Here is a 13,997-nt window from a genome sequence, read left to right as displayed (position 1 = left end):
CTGTTTCCGCTGTGTTTGAGTAGAATTTAAATAATTTATAAATGAAGAATTTAAATAAATGGGGAGAACCTCGGGGATTTGTTCACCTTCTAATTTACCAAGAGAAATAACATCTTCAGATTCCTGCTGATTTTCTGAACTGTTTAGTTTATACTGTAATGATCTTAAAATCATCTGGAAAAAGGTTACCAGATTGGAAGATCAGAATAATCTTCAAATGCATCTGAAGGAAACAACACCCCCCTCCCCTCTGTTGCCTCACCCATGTGTCACTAGGAGAAATAGCAGTATCGGAAAAAAAAATTGCGGCTGCCTGTGACCACTGTACCCACAGAAAAGGAGTGGGAGAGAAAATACACATGTGATGGACCAAATCATTCCACCCCCTGCCATGAGTTGCCTTTCTTAGGAGCCAACTTTCCCCATTGGGTCCTTGGGAGATGCTTAATTTTAATTGACTCGGAGGAGTTCTACTTTGTGTTTGAAAACCACACAGAAATGGGAAGTTAAAGAGTTCCACTCCCCCCCCCCCTGCACACAGATATACACAAACAAATCCAAGGTGCTCCACAGCCTTAAAACAGAATCTTGGGTTGGCAGGTTTGTGATAGGCTCTGTATTTCCAGCCAGCTCCTCAGAAGTTAGGTGAACCCTACCCACGCAGAACGGAATTGTATTGCAAAGTTTGCTCTCTGAGCAACCCACTGGAGATGTTTCTCTAAATTGGATTTTTTCCTCTTTGTAAATGGTTTCCAAATAAAAGTAGCCACACTAGTGCAGAGGCTAGAGTATGTAGGAGCAGATTTCATTGCTCTGAAATGCTTTTGCTTTTGTGAGGGGATCTGACCACTAAATGCTTCTCCAAGCTCTCAACTGTTTGCTTGTCACTGGGTTCCATTTTTCATTTGCTTCCCTCCACGTCTTTGTGTTTCACAGCCCATGGAATCTTGGCTTCAGAGAAATAAATGGACCCAAGAGAGAGTTATATTTTAAGGAACAGAATGATGATCACTCACATTTTAGATTAATAATAAAATCCAAATGTAATTGGCCAGATCCTCCCAGTAGAGAGTGCGTGTAACCTGTCATCTGGCCAATATGAGAGTTTGGCACTTCTGTGGCACAGGAGAGGCCACCCTCATACAGCCAAGGGGGACCTTCTTAGGACCCCATGGCCAAGAGAAGATGAAACTCTGGGAAAGTTGTGTGAGCAGAGGGCAGGTAAGGGCTATGAAGGTGGAAGTAGAATGGAAGAGCTGTTTGCAGATTTATGTAAATTGTCGGACAGCAGAGGGAATATCTATCCTGCCTTTTAAAAATGCGCTTTCAACCCCAGACCTCTCTAGCTACTGCCCTCCCTCACTCTTCTCTTCAACAGCCAAGATTTTGAAGAGTGTATCCTTACTGGTCCCATTCCTTTACCTCCCATTTACTTCCTGATCTACTTCTGTTCAGTTTATATCTCCTTCCTTTCACAAACTGCTATCTCCAGATTACGGATGACTCCCTTGTTGAAAATAAAATAAACGACCCCAATAGAAGCTTTTCAGTTTTATTTAAGCTCTCACTATTGTTTGACATGCTTTAATTTCTGTGACACTACTCTCTGGGTTTTTGTTGTTGTTGTTGTTTTATCTTCTTCTGATGGGTTCTTCCTGCTTTAAAAAGTCTTGCTGTTCTTTCCACGGGGATCCTTTCAGACTCTCCTCTCCATACTCTAACTGCTCTGTCTAGGGAATCCCAAGCATTTTTGTAGCTACATCATTCGTATGTCAACAATTCTTAAATCCATGTTATTAGTCCACTTCTCTTTCCTGAGCTCCAGATCCCATAATCCTTTTCTATTGCATGTTTCTTTTTGTGTGGAATGTCCTGAAACTAACTCAGATTCAACATGCCCAACTACCCAAGCTTGTTTCTCGTAACTTTTTTTTTTTCGTAAATGGCATCATGATATCCAGAGACATTCAAGCCAGAAAACTTGGTATCCCTCTGTTGCTAGCTTTATAATTGATCTCCTTGATTCCAATATTGTCCCACTATGGTCTCTTCGTACAAAAGCCAGATTTGATTTTAAATAGTAATTCAGACCACATCAATCCTTGCTTAAAAGTTTCCAGTGGCTTTCCATCACAAGTGGAATAAAATCCAAACTTCTTATCTTGCCCCTGCCTGGTCTGGCCCCTGCCTTTTTCTCTACCTTCTCTCTCACCAGTAGCCCCTTTATTTGTTCTGCTCGAGTGACTTTGGCTTTCTTTCATCCCTGACCCACTTCAGGGCCTATTGCTGTTTTATTGCCTGGAATATTCCAACTCCAGATCTTTGCATTACTGGCTCCTTTTTCTGTGGTTGCTTCAAATGTAATCTTCACAGATAGGTCTCTGTTGATCATCTTAGTGAATTCAACACTCTCCATTCTCCCTGCTCATCTCCCCCGCTCATCTTGATTCCTGTTTTGCATTATATATTGGAAGTTTTTCACTTTCTGAAATTATCTTGTTTGTTCACGTTTTCATTACCATTTTTCTCTAGAATGTAGGCTCTGTGGAAGTGGAAACTTTATCACTATATCCCTCCCTGTTACCTCAAGAAGTACTGGAAGTACAAGAAGTACCTGAAGTTATTGGTGGATAACCAATAAGTATTTTTTTAATGAGAAAATAAAAAGGCTAAACAATGTTCTTGGATCCTGAGTTCAGCCAGACTGCGCACAGTTCCCTGAACTACAATACAGCTGCATACTCTGCTTCCTTTGCCCATAAGTGCTCTCCTCTTTCCTCTTTTTTGGCTCAACTCCTGCTTATCCTTCAGTATTTTGTCACCCCATCTCCCCTCCAGGAAGGTCTCTTTGATCTTACGGTTTATGGTTAACACATCCGATAGACTTCACAGCACCCTATACATTTCCTCATCATAGCATATATGCAGTTACCATGAAATTTTGTTAATGTATCTGTCTCCCCCACTAAACTAGCTTATGGCAGGGATGGCATTTTATTTGTATGTCCAGCTAAGTGGAAATCTACAAAACTCACTTGAGGAAATCTAACAGAGTTCTTTAAAAAATTATTGGGTAAATCATAGAATCCTTTGGGAATGTAAATTAGCTGTCTCTCAAGTTCTTCATTTGCCAAGTTTTGATTTTTAGGACACTGACGTTTTTAAAATATAGGAGCATACATAAGCTTACTTATAGAAAAGGTTTACATCCCCACTAAAGTTTTCTATAATAAGAGTAATAACATCAAATGTGATACCTACAATTTATTGTCTGGGATTTGAATCCAGGTCTCTGATTTCTTAGCCCAAGCTGTTTCAGCTACACCATGCTGCCCCCTATGGGACAAGCCCATATTTCAGAACTGTTTGTTAAAAATGTTAATTCTTGTTGTTGTAAAGCTTACAGAATTGGGAGCTTTTATAAGCTATAGAATCAAGAAAGATACTTTGCCATTATTTTAATTGACTAGAAAGTGGCACTAGTCTCAACATATCCTAAGAATTATATTGCCTTTGATTAGTATGCTTTCTATTTATAAGCCAGAGGTATTTCGTAGAACTCTCTGTTAACCCAGCCATGTTTTGTTCTTAGCATTTCCTTGTAAACTCCAAACTCCATTCCTAAGAGTAGAGGTGATGTGCCAGGCGTCTCATACAGCCTGCCTGAAAGTTGTCTCCTGCTTGTTTTATCCATGATGAGGCCAACCTACTTATTTGGCTTCAGGGTCAGGATGTTTTATTTTTTATTTATTTTTATTAAAAAATTTTTTTTTGTTTATTTTTGAGAGAGAAAGAGACAGAGCGCAAGCAGGGGATGGGCAGAGAGACACAGAATCTGAAGCAGGCTCCAGGCTCTGAGCTGTCAACACAGAGCCCGACGCAGGGCCTGAACACAGGAACCATGAGATCATGACCTGAGCTGAAGTTGGACGCTTAACCGACTGAGCCACCCAGGCGCCCCAGGGGTCAGGATTCTATTTATCCAAGATTTCTTTCTTTCCCATCTTCCACCCCAGGACACTGGTGCTATGCTGGGTGAGTTCGCCCTGAACTTTTCTCCAGGCTGGGACCTACGTCCTGCCTCTTTATTGTCCAGTGTCTATTTACTAGAGGCTGGGCCTTATCTCCTTCCTTACTTGGTTTTGGTCAGATTCCCTTGGCTGACTTGGTCCACACTTGGCACCATATCAGTCCCCGTTCTGCATTTCTGAAGCCCTATCCCTGCTCTGTGTCCTTTTATATCTGGGAAACTCAGGCTAGAACTGGACTAAAGCTTCTCCACTGCTGGATGGACTTAATCTCAGGTTATTGCCCTAGTTTCCTATCCCTCCACTGTTCTGATTTTGATCCCTCTCTGCTTTTAGACTCTTACCACTATATAGTGTTTCCTCCTGCTTACTGAGACCAATGCCTCACCATAAAAGAGCCTCATTAGTGGAGATAGGACCAAGAGTCTGGTGACTGAAATACGGGTCTTTAGATCTCATTGCTTACCACTCACAGCCTTTCTTCTGTGCATCTCTGGGGATGGGGATGGGGATGCAAGACAGTCGATATGTGAGGATGTAGAGTTGATCTTCTTGAGGTTCTGCCCATCTGAGGGGTCTATCAGCTTCGTGATGGGTAAGCCACAAACTGGCTGTTTGTATCTTGCATACTGTAGAGCATCCATGATCCATCTCATTTCACGCCAAACTTCATCTATTTGCTTTGGAATGAAATTATAAAAGACTTTAAGTTTGTCAAACAGGTTTGAAAAAAGAGTAAGTTTCCCTGAGAATCCAAGATGATACATTTTCCACAGTACTGGTTTTGAGTAAAATATTTTCAACGTAGGTTTGCTAAGCCAGAAAATCCTGTTCTTTATCATCTCTTGTGCCTTGCATATTTTTACCTGACAGGCTATATCATCTGGTGCAAGTCGTGGAAGATCTGAATTCCAGCTGGGACCCCCACTTTTAGCTCTGTAATAACCTTTGTCAAGTCACTAGGCCTCTTTCAGCCTCTGTTGCCTTATTTGTGAATGTAGACAAAACCTTTTACATATCTTTTTTATATCTCATAGGACTGCTATGATGATTGGGTGAAATGATGAATTTGTAAGTGCTTTGTACTGCAGAGTACATTTCTCACACATATGAAGTGTTATTAATTCTCAGCTTAAGATGAAATATTCCTCATTAGGGTATTGTGAGGAAGGGATATGATAAAGTCTAAATTTCAGAATATTTGAAGAAAGAAATGCAATTTTAGTTCTTCTATACGAAATAGAAAAGCACAGCATTACTGGAATATTTTGCTAAGCAGAGATTCTTGGATCTATTTTAATAGAAAAGAAATAACTTTATATATTAAACTTATTACTTCCGTACATATAAAATAAGTGCTTCTGAAGTACAAAACAGTTTAAATAGCTTATTCCTAAGTAGTTAAAATATCCTTACATTTTTAGGGTAGTCCATTCTATGTTGTTACCATTTTGGTTTCAGGGTTATCAGAAAATTACCAAAGTAATTTCAACAATATTTTCATTATAGAGTACAATTGTCATTTTTCTGAAGCATATTAGTGTAAATAAAAGTCTGCCTCTGTGGATGACAGTCTCCCAGATCTTAATAGACACTGGCCATAAACTTGCTGGTTATTCTGACTTTCCAAGGAGGGGATGTTAGTTATACATTTTTTTCATGGGACCCTGGAGCTTGTGATAGGCTTTGTGTCTAATTTCACTTGGGTGCCTTTGGCAAGCCATTAACTTCTGGACCATTTACTGAACTGTAAAAAGAGGAGGTTGGACTAGATGATGCCTAAGGTCCCTTTTAGCTCTGACACTTTGTGATTTATTTTTGAAGGGCATTTGGAAAATTGGTGGCACTCAACTTCCAGGTAGAAGATGTTAATTGTATGAATACTGCAAGGTTAAGGGCTGATTATAGAAGTTTTAAAGATTAATTTGTACTTAAAGAATAGTCTTTAAGAATATCCACAACACAGAGTAGAGTCTGAAACTGTGATAGACTGCCATGTTCAGAGTGACAGGCAAGCTAGAGTGAACTAGTGTGGTCAAGAGCCATTGTCCATTGCTTTCTATTCTGGATTTGGCAGAGTATTCAGGGCTGGTAATGAAAGCATCTGGTTGAGCCTTTGTTAGGCAGTGAGTTGGGCAGGAGAGTCAACAGTGGGCAGGTCATGAGGACGCATTGAGCATTGTAAAGGGGGCGAACTGAAGTTCAGCAGGTAAAACCAAAGTGGGAATCCTAGAGGAGACTTGGACAGATTTTCTTGTTGGGATTGTTGCTCTCAGCTGGCTTCTACTGGTCCTACCTCATGTAGCACTCTTGTCTCAAAGTTATCTTAAAGGCACTACTGAATGTGGACAGCTTTTAGAGTGCCTTCTAAGGACAGGAACTGTGCATTTCTGTCTTTTGTTTTTGGCTGTGCAAAGAGTAGCTACTCAATAGTGATTGCTCAGTGAGTGAATGAATGAATGAATGGTTACCTAATTCTTTACATCTCTACCCCCCAACAGAATTATTATGAGTATTAAGTAAGATAATGTAGATAGTGCACTGTATAAAGTATACATTGTTGTAAAGTTTTAAGTTGTTAAAATGACAATCATGATTATTGTATGAAGCTGAATGTGGCCTCCCCCAAGATATGCCCATGTCCTAATCCCTGGAATTTGTGACTATTGCCTTCCATGATAGAAGAGTAAATATTACCTTGTCTGCCAAACTGGGTGATTCAGTTAAGGATTTTGAGAAGGAAGTTTATCTTGGATTATTGGGCTGGACCCTATTTCAATGACAAATGTCCTCATAAAGACATTCTTGTAAGAGTGAGGCAGAGTGAGATTGGCAGACAGAAGAGAAGGAGGCAGTGTGACCACAGAGCAAGAGATTGAAGTGATGTGGCCACAAGTCAAGGAATGCCAGCAGCCACCAGAAGCTGGCAGAAGCAGAGAACACGTTCTTCCCTAGAGCCTCCAGAGGGACTATGGCCTGACCAGCACCTTGATTTCAGACTTCCAGTCTCCAGAACTGTGAAAGAATAAGTTTCTGTTGTTTTAAGTCACCTGGCTTGTGGTAATTTGTCTCAGCAGCCCTAAGAAACTAATACAATTATTAATAATCCACTTACTCTCTTTGGATAAGATTATTTCAGCCTTATTGCTGAGGATGGATAGTGAGATTTAGCACATAGATTTTAAAATTGTCTGTATAAACAATGTTTATTTGTTATTTTTTCTCGGTGATGAAGTGGAGAAGTATTAACTGAATAAAAATTTAAAACATTTGTACAGGGAGGCCCGTGGCCTGAGTTTAGCAGACTTAGTTAAGTAGCTCTAAAAGCAGTACAATTTTCACCCATTTTACCTTATACTGTTGATCTAAAAATAACTGACAACATAATCCCCCTGATTTTAAGGTCCAAATTCAGCTTCTAAAGACTTGCTGACACATTTTTAAAAAGAAAGACCATGAACTCCCTAGGTCTGTTGGTTAAAAGTTCTGCATCCATTTCTCACCCTGCCCTTTAAAATTTTTGGTTTTCATCCCATAAATTACACCCTTTCTCTGTGCTCAGGCAAGATAATATTTTTATTAAAATGTAAAGGTGATTGGTTTTCTCACAGCACAGTTACAAGGTGCTTGAGGGGATGATAGATTGGCTATATTTAATGAGCTGTGTTTCTATTACAGCTTAGGAGCATTTGAAGCATTACAGCGTATAAATTATAGCCTAATTGCCCTTTAGGCTTTAGCAGCTCAAAATATGCCAAGCTCCAAGTCTCTACACTGTGACATTTCTGCTGTGTGTGCTGTCTATAAAACCTGTATGCCTTATCTATGAGTTTCTACACCTCCCCTGGTCCAGGCCCTCCCCTTTTCTGGCTGCACTCTTTGGCTTCTTTTCCTCACCGTATTTACATAGACTCCCTTGCTCTTTACAGTGTTTGGTTTGTGTAGTGACTTCAACACTGTCTTAGATCTGGAATCATACAAATGCTCTCGTGGCTGGCGGTTGCCTCTGCAGGTTATGGTGTGTGGTGGGCTGAGCTGTGAATGCCAGCGGGTGAGTGGCTGCAGCTGGTTTTCATTCTGAGTGGGAGAGCGGATTGAGAAACGCAACATAGATAAGGGGAGAGATGATACTGCATTATCTCGAGTCAGTGAAGTTATCTATGTTGGATGGAGCAAAGCAGCCCACTGAAGGCCTGGGTACAGGAGATGATCTGGGTTTACCCTGGCGTAGAAGTGATTTTTTGAACCCTTTGGGAATTGGCTTTTATCCAAGTCTACGTGTACCTGGCTGGCTGGAAGGAGAGTATGTAGAGGGGGCTCTCAAGTTACCTGCTTTGGGAGACTAGAATGGGCTGCAATTTTGAAGGATTGCTGGCCGGGGCTGCCTTTATCCATCCCACTTAATGGTGTGATGAAAGGGAAAAGAGAAAGAGGCAATGGAGCCCTAAGCTAGGTGAAAAAGAATGGAGCAAGGAGTAAGAGTGGGAGTAAGAGTAAGAATGGAGCCAGGAAGTCCTGAGGGGTCTGAGACTGAGAAAGACTGAAAAAAGTCAGCTTTCTTGTTGGATGAACACACTGGATTCAGGGAGGCTTAAGTGGAATAAAAGCAGAAACAGAACCTAAGGCATGGTTATAGAAGTGTTTCTCTAAAAATATTTATGGTTGTTAAAGAAGTCATGAAATATTAGGGCCAACCAGGCCCTTCAAAGTCATTCAGTCCAAATCTTTCATTTTACATACGAGAAAATTGGGGCCCAGGAGAGCAAACAAATTGTCCATTACTCCAAGGCCTATAGGTAGAACTCAGGACTAAAAATGTATGCTTATTGATTTCTGGTCATTGTTTTCTTCTGCTCCACATCCATTATATTGGGTTCAAAAGATAAGCCGGTCTTTCCTATTCTCATGCCTCATTCTTCCCTTTCCCGCCCCTTCCGCATATCGATGTTCCACGTTTACTGGAAATGAAATAAATGCTATAAATGTTTGAATGTTTGAACACCACGTTCTCAGGTTAAGGAAACATGTGATTTATTAAAAGGTATCTCATTTACAGAGCGGGAGAAGTAGAATAAGATTTGTCTGCTCACCACTTTGCGAGTGTATTATAATATCGTCTTCCTGAGTTCTCAGTAAATTCCAAATCAGAGCATTTTTCCTACTTATTAATGAATAAATGAATACATAGTTTACTGCGTACTTACTATGTGCAGGCAGTGTGCTCAGTGCTTTACATGTGCTATCTTTTAGAATTCTCTCAGTAACACTATGTGCTAGTGGTAGTATTACCTTCCCTATTTTACAGATTAGGAGGTTGGACACAGAGGACACAGAATTTCTCTCCTAAATGATTGTAATAGCTTCATATTTGATTTACCTACTTTTGGTCTTCCCCTTAAATCCAGGAATGATATGCAAATTATCTAGTGAGCATAGCCAATGAGAATGAGTGTTTACAAGAAATAACCAGTATATCCATACCACTGCAAAGGACTATTCCTCACCTTGAATCTATCCTAAATAGCTATGAGGGCCTATAACTTACTTTCTCCAAGACTTTGGCTAGGGCCCTCTTACCTACAGAATAAAGTACAAATTTCTTACCATAGCCTTTAATAAAGCCCTGTGATCTGATCTCATTGCTGCTTTCATTCTTGCCTACTTTCTCACTACCTTCACTCAATTTATGCCCCAACCAAGCGACTACTCATCATTCCCAAAATACCATTTTTCTATTCTTCCTGCCTTATCTGTTTATACTTTTGCTTTGAATGCCTCTTACTGTAGTCCAACCTGTCCCTCCAGACCCAGCTTGGGTATCAGTTACATCTTCTATGGCAACTTTTCTTATACCCAAAAATATAAGTAAATTTTTACTTCTTTGTGTTGACAAAAAAAGATTTTTTTTGGTACTTTTCTTTTGGCACCTAACTCATTTTAAAAATAGTATTTATACACATTTCTCGTTTATCCTACTGGATTTTAAACTCCTTACAGTCAGGGACCATATCTTATTCAATTCGGTATCTCTCTTGCAGTGCCTGCCATCTGCATGTTCAACAAATATTTACCAAATTGAACTGAATATGTATCATAGTGATATTTATCGTGGGATATTACTATTATACTCATTTTGTGACTTGGGTAATATAGACAGAAAGATCATAAGATTTGTCCAAAGGACTTAGAGGCAATTTCAGGCGAGATTCAAATTGTCTTGATAATTAATTAGTGCCCCTGTCACAAGAACCTGAGGTGTCACTTAGACCATAGACAGGGAGCACATTTTCTGGCCCCTGTAGCCACACATTAAAGTGTCAGCTCTGCCAGAAAGAAGTCTAAACCATGGGGAATCTCAGGTCCAATTGGATTTGAGTTAACATAAACTGGTGGGTCATCTTCTCTGTTTTCTCTGGGATATTGAGTTAATACAATTTTTCTTTCTGTTAGAATTATCAGTGGACTCCCAGGTAAGCATTCTAATCTGATCATTACTTCCTCTGGCAGTGGTTTTTCTCTCCAATATGGGAATCCACCTCTACCCACCATAGTGACTGATGCAGTCCTTAGTAACACTGTGATTTATATGTAGCTCTTTCTTAAGCCTTTGTTTAAAAACTCACATCTTCCTAAACTCCACATTTTAACCTAATCAACAGGCTCTTGCATACTGTTGTCTTTAAGTAAACCCAGATTGCTGTTCTTTCTCATGCTTGGTTCTCATTCCCTCCACCCTGCCACTTCTTTCTTCCTTCCACCTCAGAAGAAATAAATGATTACCTGAATGAAATCTAACACTTGCTGGTGTCTTTGTTTGGCAGCTGCAACCTCGCTGTCTGAGATGGCTTCCCTCAGGGACTGTTGGGTATTCAGAGAATCCAGCTCCACAACAGCAGAAAGGCGGCAATACAGACTAATAAATTTCTCCCTGTAGCTGCAAAAATGAACTGGAAAATGGACAAGCAAAATAAAACATGTTAAGATCTGGTATCAAAATAGAGAAATTCATACCTCAGAGAAAACAAGTTGAATGAAAACATGATTTATTAATCCTATCAGTGGAAAATATTAAGCCATAAATAAATTATAAATGTGCTCTTTAGGGGCCAGTTGTCTGGCTTTAGTCAGACAGTATTCCCTTTTAAGGTTTACCAAGTCCTGGTAAGGCATGGGGAAGTGGGGTTGGCTCAAGCTGCAGTTTATGTTCAGCTCCTAAAGTTGAGGCTGTGTGTAAGTATATCTATCTATCTATCTATATATATATCCCTCTCTATGTATCTGTGTGTGAATATATATATATATACACACACATATATATGTGTGTGTATATATATATATATATATATATGTATGTATATATATATTCATTTCTGAGAAAATAAATTTGCTTATCACTTTAAAGGGAAAAAAAAAGTCAAGTAGCAATTTGCAACCTAGTTTTGGTTTCCATGTCTGATTTCCAGTAAGTATCTTATATGCTTCTTTTCAAGGCCAAAAGTCCCAGAAGATGCAAGGCATACTTCTCTCAGGGTATCTTTTGTCTGGCTGGAAAACTTCCCAGAGGACCTGGTATGATGGGTTTTGATCCTTCTCCTGCCTCTCTGCTTCCCAGCTGCCCTGGAAGGAGATAGACCATTTTTGTCTTTGGCAGACTTGGCCTTCCTCTCTCAAAAGATAATGGGCCAGAGGCCAGAGGAAATAGTCTAACCTTTATCTCCATCTTGGAGGAGGGAGAGAGGAGTGTGGGACTCAGCCTCATGCAGGTACCCTGAGGTGATCAGATTTTCCATCCTTCTCTACCTGGCTCTGATCACATACCATAACATTAGATTCCAGTGAGCTGAGGAAAGCATCCTGAACCATAGTGGAGTACCAGTTTCTTCCTGGCCGTTGTTGAATTTGCAGACTCACTTTCCAGGAACCTCATTTACTCTGTGTATCTCTGACTTTCCTAGTTTGTTCCATGCTTTGGAAATAGGGCTGTTATAACTCCAAAATTGGTGGAAACATTTCTATTCTGGCTTCTTTAGTGAAGAATTCTAGGAGGAACATCTAATTACTGCCCTTGGGCCTCTTTGCTATTGATTCCAAAGACCTAGACCTGGACATTTAGGGAAGCTAAAACCACACTACCTTAAAACGAGGCATCTTGTCATCTCCACACCTCAGTAGGAAGCCCTACTTCTCTGTAGAGTGAGAGATTTCTGTGCACCTTACAATTTCCATCTTACCGCTGCCTACTTGCTTGCTTGCTTTCCTCCTAGGATGAATCTCTGGTATGTGTAAGGATAATCTGCTCTGTTTGTGTTTCCTCATATGGAAGTAGAAGAGAAGAATGGAGTGAGGGCTTCTGTGGATCATCCTTATTCCAAGTGTGCACCATTTAAAGGAGGTGTTTCTCAGTTCTAGGCTTGGTTTTTCTCTCTGGTATCAGATCCTTCCTTCCCACTTCCTGTGCAGCACTTCTTTGCCTAACTAATTTCATAGAAGAACTAATTTCATGGAACCTCTCTGGAAACGACAAACTATTGAACTTCTCCCAAAACACCTACTTTTCATGCTATTTCCCTGCTTAAAGACTTCTACAGAGCTCCTTCTTGACTTCAGGACAAAAATCAAACCTCTTTTTAAAACATTTTTTAGTATTTATTTTTGAGAGAGAGAGAGAGAGAGTGGGAGCGAGCATGAGTGGGAGAGGGACAGAGATAGAGAGGGAGACACAGAATCCAGAGCAGGCTCCAGGCTCCAGGCTGTCAGCCCAGAGGCCCAACGCATGGCTCGAACCCACGAACCATGAGATCATGACCTGGGCTGAAGTCAGATGCTTAACTGACTGAGCCACCCATGCTCCCCAAACCTCTTATCACCATAAGGAAAGAACCTTGCAATATAGGATTTGAATATATCTTCAATCATATCTTCCTTCCATCATGCAACCACCCTTCACCCTCCGCTCGAGTTAATCCTAAACTTCGATCAGGCTGAATTTATTACAAGTCTTGTTACACTTCCATACTTTCGCACATGCCTTTTTCTAGTCCTCAAATACCCTTTCCTACCAGTGTCTTCAGGTCACACCAATATCCTCAGGTCAGCTTCTTCTGATACTCTAAGATCCAGTTTAAAACTGTGTCTTCTCTGCAGTGAAATCTTCACTGACACCTCTTCCTCTGCAGGTGGAATTAGTTTCTCTTTTGTGTTCCTGGAGCACTTGTTTCTAAATGTATCGGGACACTTACCCTGCTTTATTATAATTATGTGTTTACTTGAATGCCTTGGTATTAGACTGTGATTTCTGGGAGGGCAACAGTCATGTCTCCTATTTTTATTTCCTCAAAATCTGGAACATTATAACTTCTCAACTGATGTTTATTGATTGAATGAACAACAACAACAGAATGCATATCCTGGTCGGAAGAGGGCAGACCCTTCCTCCAAAGTGTCCTCTTTCCCTCTGTTCTCTCTTCTCTCTGTGCTCTTGATTTTCCTGTTTTGAAAGGTGTATTTCAGGTCTGTGATATTTGCTGGCAGTTCTACAGGAAAGAGTCACCATTACTTCGTAGCTTACTCTTGACCCTTGTAACTCCCTGAATGTGTCTTTATGCCTTTCAAGGAGGGATTATATCCTGTTAGCACTTGACAGATGTCCTCTCTTGGCTGGAGAGTGAAGAGAGTGAAGTGTCTCACAGTCTGCCTTTCCAAACCAAGTTGGAAAAAAAAGAAAGGAAATAAAGAAAAGAAAAAAAAATCCGTTTTTTCTCTTCTCTCTAAAATATGAAGATAGGGAGATTAGGGAGAGGCACTAAAGAATTTCTTTAAAAGAAACACTATCAGTCCCATATGAATTCTAAAACGCCAGGGTGTCCATAACTTTCTCTTGTTGTGTCTCCTTGTGGTAGGAGCCTTGGATCAGTGGGTGGTCTCACAGTGCCCACACCAACCCCTCCCACCCCGTGCCACTCACCACAG

General features: G+C 40.4%; 1 protein-coding gene across 1 annotated transcript in view; it reads right to left on the bottom strand.

The window, feature by feature from the left end:
- Positions 1–13,997, bottom strand: part of ANKFN1 (ankyrin repeat and fibronectin type III domain containing 1) — a 174,776-nt gene that overhangs the window by 10,645 nt on the left and 150,134 nt on the right. Inside the window, exons 17-18 of the mRNA XM_049636468.1 lie at positions 10,809–10,975; positions 4,495–4,708 (exon numbers count right to left, since the gene is read on the bottom strand). Coding sequence (XP_049492425.1) covers positions 4,495–4,708; positions 10,809–10,975 — 381 coding nt within the window. The remainder of the gene's footprint in view (positions 1–4,494; positions 4,709–10,808; positions 10,976–13,997) is intronic.

This window comes from Panthera uncia, chromosome E1 (genome assembly GCF_023721935.1).
Source record: "Panthera uncia isolate 11264 chromosome E1, Puncia_PCG_1.0, whole genome shotgun sequence".
In the NCBI taxonomy this organism is placed as follows: domain Eukaryota; kingdom Metazoa; phylum Chordata; class Mammalia; order Carnivora; family Felidae; genus Panthera; species Panthera uncia.
The sequence above is the reverse complement of the archived record's forward strand: the minus strand, read 5'-3'. Positions and strand labels throughout refer to the sequence as shown.